Source organism: Perca flavescens, chromosome 10, assembly GCF_004354835.1.
Source record: "Perca flavescens isolate YP-PL-M2 chromosome 10, PFLA_1.0, whole genome shotgun sequence".
Taxonomy (NCBI): domain Eukaryota; kingdom Metazoa; phylum Chordata; class Actinopteri; order Perciformes; family Percidae; genus Perca; species Perca flavescens.
The window spans coordinates 33,294,279-33,317,061 of NC_041340.1; the positions used below are offsets into that span (position 1 = coordinate 33,294,279).

At 40.9% G+C, this 22,783-nt stretch overlaps 1 protein-coding gene across 6 annotated transcripts in view; it reads left to right on the forward strand.

The window, feature by feature from the left end:
* il1rapl2 (interleukin 1 receptor accessory protein-like 2) overlaps positions 1-22,228 on the forward strand; it is a 602,282-nt gene extending 580,054 nt beyond the window's left edge. For 3 of the 6 annotated variants that reach the window (XM_028589415.1, XM_028589416.1, XM_028589419.1), the window contains 9 exons: positions 5,070-5,130; positions 6,361-6,473; positions 13,128-13,273; positions 13,423-13,500; positions 13,588-13,704; positions 16,248-16,370; positions 19,351-19,590; positions 19,751-19,781; positions 20,055-22,228. In XM_028589415.1, coding sequence (XP_028445216.1) covers positions 5,070-5,130; positions 6,361-6,473; positions 13,128-13,273; positions 13,423-13,500; positions 13,588-13,704; positions 16,248-16,370; positions 19,351-19,590; positions 19,751-19,781; positions 20,055-20,143 — 998 coding nt within the window. In that variant the 3' untranslated portion in view covers positions 20,144-22,228. The remainder of the gene's footprint in view (positions 1-5,069; positions 5,131-6,360; positions 6,474-13,127; positions 13,274-13,422; positions 13,501-13,587; positions 13,705-16,247; positions 16,371-19,350; positions 19,591-19,750; positions 19,782-20,054) is intronic. The other 3 variants (XM_028589417.1, XM_028589418.1, XM_028589420.1) reach the window with 3 other exon arrangements.
* The last annotated feature ends 555 nt before the right edge of the window (positions 22,229-22,783 follow it).

Here is a 22,783-nt window from a genome sequence, read left to right on the forward strand (position 1 = left end):
ACAATTAAAAACAATTTCAAAGCATTAAAACAATTAACAACAATTTAAGATCATTAAAAGAATAAAATGTACAGTGCAGTATAAGAATTTTAAAGAAAGAGCAGTTAAAAATAGGTTATTTAAAGAAAGGCAACATTAAAAAGATTTAAAAGAACTGAGAGTTGCAGAGGACCTGCAGTTTTCTGGGAGTTTGTTCCAGATATGTGGAGCATAAAAACTGAACGCTGCTTCCCCCTGTTTAGTTCTGACTCTGGGAACAACAAGTAGACCTGTCCCAGACCACCTGAGAGGTCTGGGTAGGTCATAATGTAGTAGCAGATCAGAAATGTATTTTGGCCCTAAACCGTTTAGTGATTTGTAAACCAGCAAAAGTATTTTAAAATCAATTCTTTGAGGCACTGGAAGCCAGTGTAAAGACTTCAGTACTGGAGTGATGTGATCCACTTTCTTGGTTTTAGTGAGCACTCGAGCAGCAGCGTTCTGAATCAGCTGCAGTTGTCTGATTGATTTTTTAGGGAGATTTGTAAAGACACTGTTACAGTAGTCAAGTCTACTGAAGATAAAAGCATGGACAAGTTTTTCCAAATCCTGCTGAGACATAAGTCCTTTAACCCTTGATATATTTTTAAGGTGAAAATAGGCTGATTTTGTAATTGTCTTAATGTGACTTTTAAAATTCAGGTCTGAGTCCATGACTACACCAAGATTTTTGGCTTTGTCTGTTGTTTTTAACATTGTCGTTTGAAGCTGAGTGCTGACCTTTAATCGTTCCTCTTTTGCTCCAAAAACAACCACCTCAGTTTTTTCTTCATTTAATTTAAGAAAGTTAGGGCACATCCAGTCGTTAATTTGTTCAATGCACATATTCAGTTGTTGTATTGGGCTATAATTCCCTGGCGATAAGGTTATGTAAATTTGTGTGTCATCCGCATAACTATGGTAACTTATTTTGTTGTTTTCCATAATCTGAGCCAGTGGAAGCATGTAGATGTTGAACAGAAGAGGCCCCAGAACTGAGCCTTGGGGAACTCCGCATGTCATATTTGTATGCTCAGATGTATAATTACCTATAGACACAAAGTAGTCCCTATTCTTTAAATAGGATTCAAACCACTTTAGTACTGAGCCAGAAAGACCAACCCAGTTTTCCAATCGGTCAAGTAATATGTTGTGGTCGACTGTATCAAATGCAGCACTGAGATCAAGTAATACTAAGACTGAAATTTTGCCACTATCTGTGTTTAAGTGGATGTCATTAAAGACTTTGACAAGAGCCGTCTCAGTTCTGTGGTGTGGTCAAAAACCTGACTGGAAGGCATCAAAACTATTGTTGAGTGATAAGAAAAGGTTGAGTTGTTGAAAAAACGCTTTTTCTATGATTTTGCTTAAAAATGGAAGGTTTGATATCGGCCTATAGTTGCTCATTAGTGACGTGTCTAGATTGTTCTTTTTTAGGAGTGGCTTGATGACTGCAGTTTTCAGGGCCTGTGGAAAGATACCTGAGAGCAGAGATGTATTTACAATATATAGAAGATCAGAAGCCAAACAATTCAAAACACTTTTGAAAACACCCGTTGGTAGAATATCAAGGCAACAGGAGGAGGTTTTCAGATGTTGTATAATGTCCTCCAGGTTTTTAAGGTTGATCGTATGAAATTGTGTCATGTTGGAATTTGTTTTGCGTGCACACTGTGACAACACATCTCCTGTACTTGATATGGAAGCACTGACTGTTTTTCTAAATTTTGTCTGTGAAGAAGGAGGCAAAGTCATTGCAAGCCTTGGTAGACAACAGTTCAGATGCTACTGGTACTGGAGGGTTTGTTAATCTATCAACAGTAGCAAACAAAGCACGTGAATTATTATTGTTTCTGGCAATAATGTCAGAGAAAAAGGACCGCCTTGCATTTCTTAGTTCCAGATTATAAATGCGAAGTCTCTCTTTAAAATTGTTATAATGGATCTAGAGATTAGATTTTCGCCAACTGCGTTCAGCTTTTCGACACTCTGTTTTTTCTGTTCTCACAACTATAAAATTTCTCCATGGAGATCTTTTCTTACCAGAGACAGCTTTGACCTTAGTGGGAGCAATAGCATCAATAACATTTGTAATTTTACAGTTGAAATTATCTACAAGCTCAGTCACTGAGGCCCCAGTGAGGGCGGGTGTAGAGGAGAAAAGCTGAATGAATGATTCACTGGTGTTTTCAGTGATATACCGTTTTCTGATTAACTTAGTTTGAACACTTTTGGGCACCAAGATAGTGCCGTTAAAGAAAACACAGGAATGATCAGAGAGAGCAACATCAGTCACCACAACCTTGGAAATGTTTAGACCCTTTGAGATAATCAAGTCCAGTGTGTGCCCCTTATTGTGCGTGGGCTGTGTAACATGCTGAGTCAGTCCATAGCTCTCAAAAACACAACACAGTTCTTTGGTTCCTCGGTCCTGGGGGTTGTCAACATGAATGTTAAAATCACCAGCAATAATTACACGGTCAAAGTTAATACAGATTATAGACAGCAGTTCATTAAAATTGTCAAAGAAGTTTGCACAGTATTTAGGTGGCCTGTAGATATTTAGAAGTATAGCTTGAGGGGAGGATCTTAGCTGAAGAGCCACATATTCAAAAGAAGCAAAATTTCCATAAGATAATTGCGTACATTGGAATGAGTCATTAAACAAAATGGCGACTCCACCTCCTTTCTTATTCACTCTATTCTCACTCATACAACTGAAGTTAGGGGGGGCTGACTCAATGAGAACAGCAGCATTGTTATTATGGCTTAACCAGGTTTCAGTTAAAAACATAAAATCAAGATTGTGCTTAATAATTAAATCATTGATTAAAAATGATTTTCCTACCAAGGACCTGACATTTAGTAGGCCTAGTGATAGTGTGTTTTAATTTTTTGTGACTGACTGTGGCTGAAGAGGAATGGATGCTAAGTTTGCAAAGTTTGCCGTTAAGTGCTTATTCGTTATTCTTTTTCTATTACCTATCACAACATAAATTGTGGAAGAATCTAATACGCAGGGCCCAGGCTTGTCTTGGAAAGAGTCATGAGTGCTACTAGGCATGCAGCCTGGACCCGGTCCATATCAGTTAATGCTTGCTGCATTTTGCAAACAAGCATCCTTATCAGTTTGGGGAAAATGAGTTAGCTGCCGCTCTTGAGGGGGCAGAGGTGCCTGGCATTTTACTTTTGGCCGGGGGCGAACGATGGGAAAAGGAAGGGGGGCATACTTGGTTCCAGCATTCACCAGCTGCTTCATCTGGTCAGTGAACTCCAACATGGGGATGGGGGAAAGAGGAGAGAGCGACTCATCCTCAAAGACGTCCTCAAAGGCGTCGTGGTTGTTAAAGGAGTTTGAGTAGTGTTGGACGGGTGAGAATGGGGATTGAGATTTCTCATCTCCGCTCTTTGGTCTCCTATGGAATGGGGAGGGCAATGAGTTCTCGTCGGGGTTGGTAAGGGGGTTTGAGGAGTGTTGGATAGGTGAACAGGGGAGTTGAGATTTCTTGTCTCCGCTCTGTAGTCTCCCATGGTCAAATCCTTGCTCAGGTGGGGGCTGTGGTGGATCACTGCCGCACTTTGTTGTGTCTTCCTCTTGTTTTGTTTGTGTTAATGTATCTTGTCTCGTGCCCTTGGCCAAGGGAGCAGATGGGTGGTGCAGAGAGTAAAGTAGGCTAGAGGTGAACAGCTTTACTCCTGACTTGTTAAGTAAGAGTCTGTCTGCTTTAAAAAGATGTCTGCGGTCCCAGAAAATGTTAAAATTGTCAATGAACTGCAGAGAATGGTCGATACATGCAGTTGAAAGCCATGTGTTCAGTGCCAGCAGTCTGCTGAATCTCTCAACTCCTATTCTGACTGGCGGTATAGGGCCACTGATAAACACTTTCGCATTTATGGAGCTAACTGTGTTCAGCAGATCCATAAACTCACGTTTCAGCACTTCAGACTCTTGCTTTACAACATCATTTGACCCTATATGCAGTATAATGTTCTTAGTAGTTGGGTGTGCTGCTACGATATCTGTGATTCTTTGGGCCAAGTCAGACACCATGTCTTTGGGATAACAGAGTATTTTGGTGGTACAACAGCAGCAGGATCAGGGCTTATATCAATAAGCATACTGTGCCAGGAGGAGCAGAGAGCTACAAACATGGAAGACGGCTGCAAGAGAACAATGGAGGGCATAGAGAGGTTTCGGCAAAATGTCCATGTTGCCAACTCATTGCTGAAATGCTGAGCGTGTGCGAGTGAAGAGAGTACTTATATAAATGCCATTGGTTAGTTATGCTAAAAACATGTTGGTGAAGCAATACAAAGAACAAAAGATACACAACAATTACACTCAACCATGTCTACACTTAAAGGGTACCTATTTCCCTATACAATATAATGTTATTGGGCAATTGTGCACCTGCAATTTACATCCACAAAAGTGCTTGTTTTGCCATTGACAGGCTCAGATTATTGTTCTAAGTGTTTGACAACACTATAGAAAAGATCTCTACAGCCTTTCTGAGAGTTCTGAGAGAATTTTTAAAAAATAAATATGTAATAGCGAAATTGCTATTGCTAAACCCACCAGGCTCCATTTAAATAAACATACATTTTATCATTGTAAAATACATACGCACAGTCTATGAAAAGCTTGATTGTCTTGATTATTCTCTTTCCACTGTTTTCAAGAAAAAGGCAAAAAAGTGATCAACAAACATTTGTTTTTTTTACTTGACTGGGTGATTTTATGTTTTGTTCCATCATGTGATGGTATAATGATAAGTGATTTTTCAACAATAGAAAACAGTAATGATAAAGAAAACAAAAGAAGTGAAGAAAGCAAATTAAAGACTTAATTTTGTAGTACTGATTGGAATTATTGATTCCAAACACATCCTAAGTCAGTCTGATTAGCCTAGTAGGGTATTCCCAATATCCTTTTGTTTCCATCAGGTCCAGATGTAGGAGGATCAGAAAGTATCTTCAGGATGCGTTCAGGCGATGCTGTTTAAAATGAAGGGAATGTTCTCTCACTAACTCCGTCTCTCTCTTCACAGATAATAAAGAATATGATGGCTATCTGTCCTACACTAAAGTGGACCTTGACTGTTTGGGCAGGTCAGTTGCCTTTGTCCACATGTATTAAACAAAGCTTTCATATCATGCTAACATTGTTGTCTGGAGTTCACAATCGCAGCATGTCGTAATGTCTCATTATGTCTCATTCGAACTACAGATCCGCTACCCGATCTGGCAAACTTGCATAATGTAATGTAACGGACAATTCCGCTTCCAACCTGTAGGGGGACCGAAGCAGGAAAAGTTTTTTAGTGTTGCTTTAAAGGCTTGTGATTGTTTAAACGTAGATTTAAAACAGCTTCCATTGCAAAAAAAGTTCCACAGTCATGGAGTTGTGATGTGGTTAGCCTAGCTTAGCATAAAAAAATGAAAGCAAGTGGAAACAGCTGGCCTGGTTCTCTCTAAAGCGTACTAACTAACATGTATCAACAAACAAACAGAGATTTTGTGGTTTTAGAGGGCTTTATTTGCTGGAGGTATTTATTGGCAAACAACAGGCAGCATCTGGAGTCATTGCAGTGGTATTGCCAGGTTTGGTAGCTTTGTGTCTGTGTATATGTAATAGTCATATATATTGATAAATAAAAACTGGTTAATAAATAAAACAATATATGTTTAAAAAAATGGATTGTGGGTCATTGTCTTCATAACTGGAACTCTGTGTCTGACTCTTCAGCACTGAAACTCATTTGGTTCCCACTGAGTTGTAATAATTTATCCGTTCAATAACAATTAACCAATAAGCACAGATTTGCAACAATTGTGACTTGAACCATTTAAAACCATTCCTTAAAGAGGAAAGAGTGAGAGTATGTAGCTATTATCATCATGTTAACTTGAAAGCCTTAGTCTGTACACAGATGTGTGCTTGGGCTTTAGCCGGAGAAGTATTGGCCAGATAGATAACTGCTGTTGGTCAAGAAATAGTTACGTGGCCTAAAATATATAATATAATAATTATGTTATGATTATATAAAATATAAAATATTTTACATTTCTGTTTGTGTACAGATTTTTTTTTAAAAAGTTACAATGTGTTATTTTAAGAGCTTTAGAGGTGCTGGTGGGCATATTTTCTCTCCTTTTGGAGAGAGCCAGGCCAGTTGTTTCCCTCTGCTCCTAGTCTGTGTGCTAAGCTAACCACGTCCCTGCTTCAGCATTTTTTTTTTTTATGTTAACACCTGAAAATACATTTTCAGCCACCACCAGGTGCTCATTTAAGTTATTTGATTTTGTATCTAAAGTCATGATTATTGTTCTCTTCCCTAGCAGGATGAGCAGCGATGAGGAAACATTTGCTTTGGAGATCCTGCCGGATGTTTTAGAGAAACATTGTGGATACAAGCTGTTTATACCAGACAGAGATCTAATACCCAGCAGTAGTAAGTATCCATCTATCTATCCGTCTGTCTACCTACTCCTCCCCCCACCCCTCCTCCTACCACACACACACACACGCACACATCCTGTCTCTCACTCGATGGGCCATTATAGCCCCCAATTCCCAGAATGTATCACTCTGTCAGAATACATAAGACTCCCCCCCCTCCACACACACACACACACCCGTCTCTCTCTTTTTTCTCTCTCTCTCTCTCTCTCTCTCTCTCTCTATGGGCGATTATAGCCCCCAATACCAAGAATTTATTAATCTTTCAGAACAAATAAGAATGTATGCGGATCTTCATCATAAAACACTTACAAACAGACACACGTATTTTTGTGTATGATGTCACATGGACACACAAACACATGCAGGCAACAATGCACAACACTATAGTGTCGCTCCACCTCAGACACTGTTTCACACGCTTTATGTTTTCACTTTGTTATGAGGCGTGCATGTCTTTCACACTGTAGCTTATATCTTGATCTCATTTTCACACCTACAAATTTTCACATATGAACAGGATGCATAGAGTGCCGACAGTGCACAAACACACACACACACACACACACACACACACACACAAGTTTGTCATAATTTCTGGGGTTACGTGTCACTCTGTCCAACTGGAGGGGGAACTATGACTCTTATTGCTCTATCTGTCAATGCTCTGATCTGACAAACACACACACACACACACACACACACACACACACACACACACATACAATTCCATATTTGACACAGACAGAAAGGAGGAAACACTGACTACCATACACATGTAGGCACACGCCATCTACTTGTCCGTCTATATCTACATCCCCCCTTTATTTTACAAATATACTAAAAGTTTGAGGATAATTGACACTGGATGCTGACGGGATGTGGATTACAGTACAGTATGTATTTCAGCTGTTGCCTATGGATCCTTACAACCACAAATGTACTCTGCTCTCAAAATACACTGAACATTGTTGGTGAACATGGTTTAATGATGAAATAACTTCAAGACATTGACATGCAATAAGAGTATGAGGGGAAAAAAAGCAGATGCTGTGATAAACAGATTTGTAGTTATTCTCAGCACACACACACGCACACACACACACATCCATCATTATTAAAGTCATCTCTGGCCTTGCCCGCTGCACCGACGGTGAATGGAGCGTTTAGATTGGAATGTCAGGAGGCTCATCTGTTCTATACAGCTGTTTATCACATACAGTTGACATTCCTACATATTGTGAACTTAGAATTATAAGGTTCTATCTCCGTTTAGGGTAGTTCTGAGATATTGAGCATCAAAGTTTTTACATCCCAACTATTTTGTGAGATGGAACCTTTTTATTTTATTAATAACTAACCAAGAAAATACCACACAGGCATTAATAAACACCTAAGGGATCAGATTATGTCAAAAACTCAATTTTGGCCATAAGTGGAGATAGAACCTTATAATTCTAAGCTCACGATATGTCTCTGTGTCCAGAGAGATTTATACAATAGGGAGGATCATTAAAACTGCAACAATCAATATCTTTATATTAACAGCAGTGGTCGAAGATGTATTCAGATCCTTTACTAAAGTAAAAAGTATGAATACCACACTGTAAAAATACTCCTAGTCACAAGTAAAAGACCTGCATTGAAAATGTTACTTAAAGGTACAATATGTGACATTTCTGCTTTAAAATGTCTAAAAATGACCATACCTATGTTATATATTTTTAGGAGTTGTGTTCTTACACTATGCCAAATGTTTCCACCAAATGTCAAACCCAGAGAAATCTGTTATTTTATTTTCAGACACGGCATGTTTCCCTTAGTCGCCCGTCAGTGGCGTCATATAACCTTTCACCCTCCAGTTACTCTAACTTCCATCAGAACACTGGCACCAAGATGATACGTTCAGGAGTAATTGTAAATCATACAATGTCACAGAAAAAAAATACCTGTAACCGTAATACTGCTTTTTTTGCCATACAGCATCATTTTGTGATTAATTACATCCCACTTTTTATCACAGTAATACAACAGAGACCTTATCTATTTTGAAAGTTCAATATCGATACCGGCTTGACGTTACTACAATGTGCTAACGTTGATGCTAAAGCTTTGTGGGTAACATTATGAGGTTACCACATCGTTCAACACGCTAATAAAGTTATTTTTATATGACTGTTTCGACCACAGCTAACAGGACTGAGCTAACCCACGTATAACTTCACTAGTAACGTTAACGTTAGCTGTATAGATAGACGATTAATCTAATGCTAATTTAGCCAAAGTAGCACACCCCGGTCCGTCTGCCTCAATCTCCCGGCGCAGAGAGACTCAGTCGGGATGACAGCTGACAACAGCCCCGGGACATATAGCTAGCTAGTTACCGTTAGCCCCCAGTCAGATATCAGCCAGCTACTTTCATTACAGCAACCCCCGGCCAAAACTTATCTCCAGTGCCTGGTGCTTACGACGCTAACGGCAGTTTAATTAAACGGCGGGAAACAGACTATATCAGACCCAGCACCGAGTCACAACAGCAGCCATCCATAGCGGTAGCTAGCTACATCTCCGTAGCGCTACCGGTGTATGTGCCGAAAATCTCCTCCCTTCCAAATTTCTCCCCCCTTCGCGTTTAGCTGTCTTTACTGTTAGCTAAATTAACCCGACAAAAGGTGGGTTAAGCACCAAAACGAAAAGATAAGATTACTGAAAAGTGAAGGGGAGATAATTCTGGGCGGCTGGGAGATGTTCTGCTGCTGCACAACAGGCATCGAACGTCCTGGCTCGCTGTTGCAGAGATTTCCCCGACAATCCCCACCCACACCCGTCTCTCAGCCTCGTTTAGTAGCTAGCTAGCGTTACAACAAACCCCGTCCGCCCCGGTGTTGAAACCATCCAAAAGGTGACATTGATATGTGAAATATTTTGTGTTTTAGCTGCTGGCTACTGTTAGCTTGCTGGCTCACTAGCTAACTGGTCGGCTACAAATAAAAATCTAATCAAGAAAAACGTAAATTGTTGGGGAAACTGCAGCTATTTTATTACAATAACATGAATAAACGAACGTGAATAAACTTGAATGGGTAAACTCGTCCGTGAACTGATGCATTCTAACTGGCAGCGAAGGTGTTTAACACTAAAAACTCCCATAATTCCACGCAACTTCCCAACGTCATCAAAAGTCCAGTTTTACCGTCCATTGTTTTGGTTGAGAGACCCCTAGCGGCAGAAAGTTACATATTGTACGTTTAAGTAAAAGTGTTTAAGTATCATCATGAAAATGTACTCAAAGTATTAAAAGTAAAAGTACTCAATGCAGGAAAGTGGAAACGATCCAAACAGTTATGTCAATCCAATGTTTAATTGGCTAATCATTTCATCATTGGCTCCCCCAAAGGCAACGGTATAGTTCGACCACTGGTTCAACTTGTCCAAAAAACTTCCTAAAAAAAAGAATGTAGTCGCTAAAATAAGTTTATCATGTGGCAAAAAAGTAAGAAACTAATGTGTGTTCTTTGCACTACTTAACATTTCCTCCTAAAATACATAAATAAATTTACCTAAACATGGTTCATAATGAATCGCATTGAGCTAAAATAATGCCCCCTCTCGACACACGCTCGAGACAAAAACACACACAACACGGCATCCTAAAAACAGATGAGAAAGTCATATTTCTTCCAAAAATGAGGCTTCCTCTCTGTGCCCTGAAAACATCCTAAAAAATAAATGTCCACTGTGCAAAACGCGCATAACTTACTCTAAGCTGCATATGAACTAAAGGTTACGGAGTGTGAAAATGACTGAGTGAATTACAGAGACAGAGAGAGGGGCCTATTCAGTGCGTACCAAAGCCATTGACAGAGCAGCATGGCAATGCAACCTAAAATACACTATTCAATTATCCGCTCCATTATCCCTCCGAAATTAACAAGAGAGCGAGAAATAAACAACGGAAACAGAAAGAGGTGGGGAAGGGGTCATTGGTTTGTTCTATTTCATTAATTGATTTACATAATCCTCAAAAATAGAGAGCGGCAAGAGGAAGTGGCGGGCGGGAGATAGGAGGGGAGGTTAACTGTGAGGACAAGAGAAAGAAAGATAAAGAGATGGAGAGATGGAAAAGCAAAGCAGAGAAGAGAAAGAAATGGAGTGAATTTTGGGATGTTCTGTACTATTTGTGCCCCTCAAATTGAGCGTGAAATTGCAATGTGTTGTTGGAGAGACTCTGTCATTAATTTAGTTAGCAAGTGAAGAGATGGTGGAGGGAGAGAGACACACAAAGAGAGGTAATCTGTTTTTCACAGAACACACAGTGTTCAGACATTGTCGGTAACTACACATTTGAGAAATAATGAGCCATTTCAGTGACGCCCGTTCCAAAAACCATTGAGAATGTCTCAAACGAATAATTGGAAACGGGACAGTTTGGGAAGATGGGGTTTGCGCTGGGCTCGGCGTGAAGCAACAGCACCACAGCCAGGATGAAAAGAATCATTTAAAAGTGCAGAGAACTCCTGGCTCTGTATCGACTCATGCTGTAAATCAACGCATACAGCTCAACTTCAGACTTGCTCACTTTTTAACAACTCATTGTCGGCCCATTTACCTCGCCCAGTTCACATTCATCTTCCTAAATTATAAGTAAAAGCTGATGGTTGTGTATCAGCAAAACTCTAAAGCCCATTTAACATGAATAACCTGTGGCCTGGTGTGACTTTTCCACTAGGTATAATGGTAGCTGTGTATTTTGGCTGTTGCTGTATTTTCAACCATTTGTATTTTGAAAGTATTTCTCATGTCACAGAAACCACTGAGGGCCCTATGTTGCACCCGGCGTCTTTGCTAGTTTAAGACCAACGCCTGTGTTGTTTAAATAGCAAATGCAACTGCACCCATCTTTGCGCCCATCTTCGCACCCATGGGCGTGCTGGTCTTACATGGAGGTGTGTTTAGGCGCATTCTGCAGCGGGAAGTGATCGTGCCATTGGCCAACAATAACGCAGCATTTCATTGTTATTTTAACAGCAAATTAGTAAAATGCACCCAGGCCTGTGCACAGCGCGTGCACACTATGCTTGTTACACACACAGGGAAGCGCAGCAGTACACAAACACGCAAAAGATTACAAATAAAAATATTACGGTGCAAATCCGCCATCATAATAGCAATGCGCCAAGGTACGAACACGCCTGGCTTTTAAAGGGAATGGGAGATGATCTCTGATTGGTTTATTGCATATTACGCCCAGAACACACCTATGAATTAATGAAGACAGTAAGTCCAAACCTTTTGAACAATGCAGATGTTGCGCACGGACCCTTTTTTCTGCCGTCAAACTAGCGAACGTGGATTTGGACACGCCCTAAACGCACCTGTGCCATACGCTTCACGCCGTGCGCTTAGATCGTTAAAATAGGGCCCTTTGAGTGAATCTTGTGTTTTAGATGTTGTAACCATAAAAAATATTATTTTAATAGCTTAGTATTGTATGCACTATAAAAAGGTATGTGTAAAGGCTCTAGGCCGCCCTACACTTTATTGTAGGCCTGCAACAATTTTATACAATATATACAGTAAGGGGTCCTTGCTTCAAACCAGGCCAACATTTTGTCAACCCACCCAACCTAAGCTATCCTACATACATAGTCCATCCTAAAGCATTCCAATGGGGCCGCCCCATTGCCCTTAATGGACCACACAATACTGTGAACAACCATATTTTCCAAAATATTGAGCTATTTCTTTAGAGCAAAAGCACTCACGCAAAGCTGGTCAAATATTGGACCTACAGTAGGAATTTATTTCAGCGCATTTTATTGCATTTTGTGTATCACAGAAAGATACATAAGATCATATATCATGGCAGAAGTCAAGGTGTATTAGGCAAGCTAAGCAACAAACTGGAATACACCTAGCAACAGCACTAAAGCTGTCTTATTTATATATACCAAACGGTGATGACACCTGCAGACGCAGTGCAGTCCACTGCACCCAGCTGTTTGCCAGGAAATAGTTACAGCACGTAATTCCCTCTATAACCACAAAGAGTTTTTTTTACATTGGTCCTTATGTACAGGTTAAACAAATGAGACATGAGGTGTTAATTAGTCAGCTGTTTGAGGTGCTGGTTGGTGTAGTTTCTCAGTTTGGACCAAGCCAGGCTAGCTTTTCACCCTTTAGCTTGTATGTGATGGCCAAATTAAGCTTTGTGAAGCTTGCTAAAATAGGCTAGCCATATTCTCAATCCAGCTCCATGCTTAAAGAAATGAGATTGATATCAATCTTCTCATGTCAAAGAGAGTAAAGACTATTTCCCAAAATGTTAAGCCATTCCTTTAAGTGACAATGTAAAGAGCAAAATCTTACTTTGTTTCCTTTCTTTTTGTGCCAGTCCCTTTTTATCAGCTGTGTCTATGTAAAGAAAAAGAACAAACATTGAATATACAAAATCAATAATGGGACCATTCACTTCCCATAGATTTTAGTTGCAACTGTTTATTTTCTTTCATATAAATCTTTGACAAGTAGATTGCAAGGAACCGCAATATTTTGATCTTCACTTCCTTCTAAGGGACGTCCCTCTCTAACTGTCTTCACACTAATTTTTTCAGCCTAACCCTGTCTCCCTGTCTCTCTCTGCCAGCCTACATCGAGGACTTGGCTCGTAGCGTGGAGCAGAGCAGACGCTTGATCATCGTTTTGACTCCAGAGTTTGTCGCCAAAAGAGGGTGGAGCATCTTCCAGATAGAGACACGCCTCCACTCCATGCTGGTTACCGGGGAGATCAAGGTATAATTTGGAGAAGTAAACAGCAAGTAACTAAATCTGCCTTGATTACATTTTAACACGTTTGAGGAATTTGTGAAGTACTTTGCACTATAAGGAGAGTTGCTCTGTTCTGCCTTCTTAAAGACCTTTACCTCTGTGTTTCTGTCCAGGTGATCATGATAGAATGTGCAGACCTGAAGAATGTCATTAACTATCAAGAGGTGGAAGCACTTAAACATACAATCAAGGTATACAGAGAGTGGGATGGAGGGAGAGAGGAATGATGAATGGGACGAGAAGCTAGAAGACCACTAAATAATCTCTTGTCTTCTCAGGCTTTATCCATCATCAAGTGGAGGGGTCCTAAGAGCAACGAGCTGTCCTCTAAGTTTTGGAAACAAGTGGTCTACGAGATGCCTGCGAAACGCAGAGAGACGCTGTCTAGACGCCAGGTACACAAACAACACACAAGCATTCAAAACCCTGACCACACTGGCACAGAACCACACACCTTTACATTAGCTACCAAAAGAAATACTATAGTAGGAAAGGGCAATTTTGCTTTTCTTTTCTAAAACCAACTGTGTAGTACCATATACCATGTAGACAGACAGACAGACAGACAGACAGATATACTTTGTGTGCTAAAGCAGCCAATATAAGGCACACAGCACACATATAGAATATACAAAAAATAAATAAAATACAATACAACAACACTTACTCAAAAAATATACACAGGAAAGATTGTACAAACATATGTACAGTAAGTGGCGAATAAAATGTACAACCTACTTAAATAGTATTTATAAAATATAAACCTGTAATGTATTGTGAGTTTTATCTAACACTCAGTGTTAAACAGTTTTATTGCATGTGGTAGGAAAGTGTATCAGGTGTAAAGCAGAGGCGGAGCGAGGGGGGTGGCTTCTGGGGCTCCAGTCCCAAATGTTTTCTCAAAAGCCCCAAATCTTTCGGGTAACTCCAACTTTGTTTAATTTTCCCTCAGTCTCTTACTGGGGAAACATCGCCATTCATTCTGTGAACTCTACTCAATAGAGGCTTCAAGATTAGTAATGCTGTTTATGCCGAATTCCTACCCTTCCTATGTCATCGAACATAAAAAATAGTAACATCAGACAATTTTTGCCTCTTTTTAGATGGCAGAAGTGAAAATGAGTCATCCAGAATGATTCTTTACCTTGGCAACTATCACGTTTTTGCCCAAATGTACAGATATTTACACATTTTACTATCAAAAGGCATGAAAAATAGTATAGTAGTACATATAGTGGCCGTAAATGGAGCTTGCCAAGCACATTTGAGCCCCAAAGGATTACAACGGCTGGCTTGGTGTAAATAGAAGAAGAAGACGTACTTGACTGAGCCCGGCGGGGAAATTACACATTGTGTCTCGCATGTCCAGGAGTCTAGGAAAAAACATAGCTGTGGAAATTTAGTCTGCACATGTACTTATGCTCCCCTGGGGCACATACACCCACAACAAACAGATGGCCTTTGAAATGTCTGCTAATTACAGGTAATGTATGAAAATGGGAATCACAGTGGGGGGAAATGTGTACATGTTTACCATGTGTTAACACCTCAGGTGCTGTATGCCCTGATTAGCAGAGATGTTCGCCTGCTGCTTGGCACTGGAGAATAATCACTGAGAAACAAATAGACTAGAGAGTGAACTATGTACCTGGAACCGATGGGAAAGTGTCTTCTTTATGTCAGTCACACGTAATGTTGACTTCTTTAGTTGTGTTCATTTGGCCAGTTGACATCATCGTACTGTAACTTACATAGCTCCAGAAACAAGCGCTGCACATCAAACTCCCCCAACTTTCAGGGCTTTGTGCGTTTAAGTTTAGAGACTGACATCTGATCATCTGCAGCTATTCATGCTTGGAGAACCGAGTATAACTCTATGTAGCTAAAAAGTGCTTCTTCAATTTATGGGCCAAGGAACACGCTTCCTATCTTCTTGAAAAACGACATAAGAACTCTGAAGAATTCAAGCCATCCATCATGCTCGGCAACATCCGCTGAATGGCAATCGGCAGCGTTTTGACCCCTCGCCACCACCAAAACCTAGGAGGATGACATGTTATGGACTGCCTGAACCCATATGACTTCCAGTTCACTTGAACTTGGACAGTGTTAACTTAAGTGACCTAAATACATAAATGCAACAAAGTGAACTTCAGCAAAATAGTTTCAGACCAAAGAAAACAAACGATTTCATTAGTTTTGTGTTTTCTAAACCTCTGGCTTTGATTAGCAATCATATCACTCTCAACGCTATTTGTTTTTATATACGTACTATAGACATAATATGACCTGTACTGATATGAGGTGTGCCATAAGACGTGTGACTTTTTCTTTCAAGACTAACTTTAATGAAATACTATATATGGTATACAAAATCCTGCACAGAAATTAACCCAAATTAATTTCATCCACTCAAATGATAATGCAATGTGTTATTCTATATTTTTCTTACTGTCAAATATCTTTCCATATCCTGTCTTTGTGTACGTAGCCCCAAGCCTTCACTCCTACTGAATATACACGATCATTTCCTAGAACACGATTGAATACTGTTTTTGTTGGGAACTATTTTCAGCCGCACATTAATACATATTTGGTGCTCTAGTGAGCATTTACAGGAACATGTCAGCTAGTGCAATATTGATGCGTTTTTAATGGTTTTTGGACAATGGAGCTCTATGGCTCAGAGGAATGATATATATCAGTCTATAGCTACAAATTCAATTTAATTATTAATTCATTGTTGGGTTTGGCCGTTTCATGGGTTTTGTTGTCAATGAGAGAAACATAGAATATCATAGGTCTTATGTTTCAACATGACCCATGTATTCCAATACTATTTCTATCTCTGTTTACATTGAGATAAAATCTCCTTGAACATTTGTATACATCTGCACAGTAAAAACTATATAACTTTTATTTTTTTTAATGGTAACAGGTGATGGACTCTGGTGAACAGGGCCTCTTTGGTGACCTACAGACCACCGTCTCCACCATTGCCATGACAACCACCTCCGCCTCCTTGGCACCCCCTAATGATAGTCGCCATGGACATCATCAGGTCAGCTGTTGCACGTGTACTACTTCAAACTGATGTTGTTACTTACATATTTATGCATTTATACAGCGCTCTCTAGTCTTAATGACTACTCAAAGCATTTTACAGTAGAGGCACCATTCACACACACATTCATACGCTGGGGGCCACCTGCTCATAAGATAAACATTCACACACCGACGGTGCAGAATCGGGAGCAATTCGGGGTTCAGTGTCTTGCCCAAGGACACTTTGACATGGGACTGCAGTAGAGGATGGATACCTGACCCGAGCCCGACGGGACCAGACGGGCCGATTTCGGACAGATATTTAGAAATGATGTTCGGGTTTGGGTCGAGCTCTGTCACATCAGCGCGATATGATTGGGCCTCTTGTGCGTGCCTGTGTTAACGTGGGCTTGTTGCCCCGTGTGCGCTGATGCGCTCATCTGTTGACATTTCCGAATACCTTCCTACAGTTGCTTAATAAAAGCAGGTTTTCCGCACAAATAAGCGTACGTGTGTCATTAGTATGAGGAAAAAAATGAGATTTTATCTGGCTCGGGTCGGGCTCAGACATAAATATCTTAATGCCTGTCGGACGCGGGCCGGGCTCGGACTGAAAAATGCGGTCCGATCCGCACTCTAGACTGCAGGACCAGGGATCGAGCCACAGCCGCCCCTTGACCTGGGTGTTTCTAAATCCAGCGGTGTTAGGTAGTGATGACGGGCTAGACTGGAGCAAGAATTTCAGTCATGCAAACGCACATACAGATGCACACGCGCACACAGTATTAGAACCAGATCTTTAATTTTGTAGGTCAGGCTTTCTCAGATACATTCAAGTACATGGAATTAATTTACATTATCTACTGTAATATTGTAAGTTATCCGTTTTGAAGCTGTAGAACATTAGCCTTTTTGGTTGTTGTTTGTTTTAAAGATATGCCTCCCCGTGGTGTGTGCAGCAGGGGTGTTATCACAGGTTGGCGACCAATCTGAAAACACCCCCGCCCCCACCAAACCTAGACAATTTGCCTACTGTATATCCGAAAATGAATAAAAAGGGAAATACAATTGCATTTATGCAAGCTAGTGGCATGTAATTTGAAAAGAAATAGTAACAATGATACTTATTTGGGTTAGCCTATTTAAAAGTACTTTAGTCCAACTACATTTTAAAGAGACTTGACTAATTAGGTGCCTGTTTACATGAGTACACTGTCCGTATCATGGCCAACGTATATGGGCCTCATCAGACAACGGGTCCTACTGCAGCCGTTCTCACTCCAAACTTGTAAAATAGGGATGCTTGGGCAGTGCCTGTCAGCATCAGATATGACGCAAAAATCACCCTTTAGCGTCTGTATGGAACACACCGGGCATAGCAGCAGCTGTGCGGCGCTGTAGGATGACGTAGTATTAAGAGCAACAACGGTAGCGAGTAGTCTTAAGGCTCTGACACACCAACCTGATGGCAGACCGTCGCAGAAAAGGCAGTAGGACTGACTGCCTCACAGAGTTGGTCAAAAAAAAATGCCTCGGAACACACCAAAGCGACGCCGACTTGAGCATAGGTTCTGCGCGAGACGTAATACGTTTCCATAACAGAAGGTGGCGCTAATCTGTATTGTCGCCCAAAGAATTAACACTGGCAGCTGATTGGACAAATGCGTCATGTGGGTCTGGCTTCTCCCGAATTTCAAAACTGACCTTAATGGCGGCTCGCTCGGAATACGATATCTTATTTTACAAAAATTGTTCACCAAAACGTGTTTCTGAAAACATTTTAAGCGAGAAATAGGCCGTACGGTTGCTGAATCTGTCTTCATTTCAGATCGACAAAGGTCAGTTTAAAGGTCCCATGACATGGTGCTCTTTGGATGCTTTTATATAGGTCTCAGTGGTCCCCTAATACTGTATCTGAAGTCTCTTTTATATAGACCTTAGTGGTCCCCTAATACTGTATCTGAAGTCTCTTTTATATAGGCCTTAGTGGTTCCTAATACTGTATCTGAAGTCTCTTTTATATAGGCCTTAGTGGTCCCCTAATACTGTATCTGAAGTCTCTTTTATATAGACCTTAGTGGTCCCCTAATACTGTATCTGAAGTCTCTTTTATATAGACCTTAGTGGTCCCCTAATACTGTATCTGAAGTCTCTTTCCCGAAATTCAGCCTTGGTGCAGAATTACAGCCACTAGAGCCAGTCCCACAATGAGCTTTCCTTAGGATGAGCCATTTTTGTGTCTGTAGCTATTGAGGAGGAGAGAGGGGGGCCAAGGTGGAGGGTGGGGGTGTGGCCTTGACCAACTGCCGCTTTGCTCGTTTGAAAGCCATGATGTATCTCTCTCTCATGGGTGGGCCAAATTCTCTGGGCGGGCAAAGCAGATAAAGGGGAGGTAACCTTGCTCCTTATGACCTCATAAGGAGAAGATTCCAGATTGGCCCATCTAAGCTTTCATTTTCTCAAAGGCAGAGCAGGATACCCAGGGCTCGGTTTACACCTATCGACATTTCTAGCCACTAAGGGACCATAGGCAGGCTGGGGGAATGAATATTAATGTTAAAAAAACCTCATAAAGTGAAAATTTCATGGCATGGGACCTTTAAAAGATTTTCGTCAGATTTCGAGAGGCGTCACGCTCATCCCGCTCATAATTTCCGGGTTAGCGCTCGACCAATCAGATTGGTCATTGAGTCCGACTGCCCAGTGGCCGATTCAACAAGTCAAATCAGCCCAAATGAAGGCTGACGGCTCCTCCGACTGGCGACAGCACGGAACACGCCGACCAGACTCGAGTCACTGATCGGGTTGGTGTGTCAGCGCCAACTTTACTTTACTTTAGGTCCTTGCTGAAAAAGAGCTTCAGCTTCATTTAGTCTTTGCTTGTGTTCATAGCTCATGCAGAAAGTAAAGTGTTGGCATTAATAACTTTAATTACCTCTCGGAATAATACTTTCAGGTGATGAGAGTGAACAGAAAGTCATGTTATCTCCCTACAGGTTGCCTTGGCGACAGAGATCCCCGACTACAACCAGATGACATTGCCGCTGGGAGGCGGTCACACTGCCACAGCGGCCCAAATGAGGCATTTCTGCCGCAGCTACGAGTTCACGCTTCCCCCACAGCCTTCCTCCATGTCGCCTCCCCTCCCACCTCCCTCCACCGTGCAATTCTCCACTCTGGGCCCCGGGGGGCGCCACGTCTATTGCAACATCCCTATGACACTGCTGAATGGACAGGTGGGAGAAAAAAAAAGGACAATGTTTTTTTTTGTCTTTTTTTTTTGGCAGTTCCTAGATAGTTTCTAGCATCCAACATCTACACAGTGTATCCTTTTTTTATGTGCATGTACTCAGAGCTTTATCACATTTAAAATAAAACCCCCTCTTTTCTCCCCAGGGGTTAGGAGCAGTTCACTGGGGAACAAGAGGTCTGTTTGGATAAAAGAAAATCTAGAAAGAAAACAGTATCTTCATATTATCCAACCTAAAAATATGTATTTATTTTAACAGACTGGGAAATAGCTGTCATATGCAGTATAGTTGTCATATAATGAGGCATAGTGCACTGTTGGCCTGCGATAGTACTGTATATACTGTAAAATGCAGCCCTTGTTTTTTAATTGCAGATTTTTGCTATGAGTTGTGGCTTGGGGGGGGGGGCTTCCTGCTGATCACCGTGGTACTGTGTGTTTTTTTTCCAGGTGACCCAGAGCAGTACGCTTGGGAAGAAGCCAGAACTCCACCTGAACAGCACCTTCGTACCGCTCACCAGCAGAGAACTAAGCTCTGACATCTGGTAGAGGGACTGCTCAACTGGTACTGGATCGCAGACCGGTTTACAGACTGCTTTTAAACTTGCTTTGGAAATGGGGTTGACTGGTTGGTCGACTGGTTTTCATTGGATTTTTGGACTGTGTACAGCCTTGGTTTTCTAGAGGGACTGCTTGTGAACTGCCTGCACACTAGTTTTAGGCCACTTCGTCCCGCCTTGTGAACAAAGGACTGCTCAAAGACTTAAGCCTTGGATTCACAATTGTTGGATATACTGGCTGCAGACTGCTAACAGAAAGACAGATTCAGATCCTAAAACTGATTGTATGCTGATTTTGGACACACCAACTGGATACAAACTGATACACTGGTATGTAAGCTTTGTAGCCATGACCATTGGAAAGGAGCGCTGTTACACAACACGTCCTACACATTTGACTGGTGCAGAGAATTTGTAGACATGTATGGACATGTGTATGTAGTGAACTGGAAAAGTCAATGAAAAGATCCAGGATACTTAAACAATGAGTAGGTATCCCCAAACAGGAGTGCTCCATTTGTCAAATAAGCTACCAAGTTGGACCATGGAGCACAAAAAAAAGAAAGAAAAAAAAAGCAAGTACCTCTCAAATTGTCGTCTGCCACCAGCCGTGTACCCGGAAAACAAGTTGATTTGTCAGCTGCTCAACTTCTCGGAAATATCGGTTCAAGGAAAAACTAAAGTAGCGTAATCTCGGGCGACCAGTCGACCGCCTGCCTAGCTGAGTTCTCAGTATATCCATCTACCTGTTGACTAGGTGGCTTGTCAGTTAACGAGGCAGACTTCAAGCAATGATTTTTGGAATACCAGTCCACCTTAAAACAACAAGTCAACCTCTTGAAATACAATTCCTGGCTAGCTAGCCTGGTTTGGTTCTTAGAAGCTTATAAATGGTTGACTTAGAAATGGATTCCAGCAAGAATATCCAGATAAGGAGTGACGCGTGGAGCAATTGCTAAACTTATTAATAACTGAGAAAGCACAGTCAGCTGGTGTATATGGAAACATAGCTAGTTACCTCCTGAGCTAAAAAGGCACAGAGAGACTGCAAACTAGCCAGCTCACCTTGTAACCCAGTATAGAGCAACTAGTCAACTCATCAAGAGGTGAACTGGCCAAGAGGTGACCTACCAACGTTTACCACCAAGCTAAAAGCTTAAAGGACTTGGCTTTTTCTATTTGCATGACCACCCATTTAGATAAAAAAAAAATCATAAATAATAATAAATATAGATAACAGAGTAAATGACACAATCATTTCTCACAGCCTCTCTTAATATGGAGGAGAATAAACCAATCTTATGTTGATACAGTATATTTGTTTTCTGTCCGGCCATGAAGTGATGATAAAAAAAAAAACTGATAAAGGGAAAAAAGGAGGTGTCCCTCCAAAAACATTTTGATTTTCTTTAGTTTTATTTAAGAATGTTATGCTTTTAGAAAGTTGGTGAGCATTTTAGCCAGTCTTTGTTTTCAATGTTTGTTACAATAATCTCTGTACAGCTTCCATAAGTTATGCATAGACCTAATACATGACAGTGATTTGTTCCCTGCTATTTCTGTTAACTCCCACATTGTGTGTGAGATTCAGAGCCTCTTTTTGCTTTCATGTTGGATGGATGGATGGATGGATGGATGGACAGATGGATAGATGGGTAGACGGATGGATAGATGGGTGGATGGATAGAGGGAGGGAGGTCGGAATGGTTGGGTGGGTGCTCACGGCAGTACAACCTTGCTAACGGACCACTACCAGTTAGCCAAGTGGGGTGGTCCCTGCATACAGAGCCGGATTTCAGGCTGAACCAGACCACATTCTTCTTTTTTAAGAAACCAAGATTATTACCATAATATTTAAGCAAAGTGAATAATGTTTTGAATTTACACAAAGGTACTGTCATTGTCTTATTAGAACCAATGAATTCTGGATATTTGAGATTTTTTGATACAATTATTAATTATTTGAGTTGTTACATTCGATGGCAATATACAGTATAGTGGTTGTCTTTTGAGTTCTGCTCATTTCTTTGACTATTCTTTGGATATATTGGTTGAAATAATTTAACTGAGAGCAAATAAAAATGATATGAGTTGTTTTATACATCTTGGATGCCTATCCTCTGACGCAACTGTTATTTCTTCTTTCTTCTTCTTCCCCACTTTACCGTTATCTGATTTCATGTTCTGTTTCTTGCTTATTCAGACTGTCTGCAAGCTGTTTCCTCATCCTTCCAACTGTCATCTTCCTCATATGTTCTGCTCCTCCCACACTCCTTCTCGTTGAAGAGGACTTATTGTACTCATTTTCAGGTTCCTACTTGTATTTTGTGTTTCTACTAAAACTTTAATGTTCAAAAAACACTTTCATTTTCCTCATACTGCCCGTGGCTGCTGCACCTGTATTCCCCCTCTGTGTGAGACGCTCTGCTGTAGTGCCTAGGACAACAGGAGCTCGTCCTCCTCTCAAAATATGAAGTGTGTATATATATATATATATATATATATATATATACTTCATATTTTGTGCTCCTTTTGTCTTAAAAAATAGAGGAGGAGCCAACTCCTCCGCCAACTCCTCCGCCTCTATGGAACTAGTCTATATCAACGACATTTCATTTA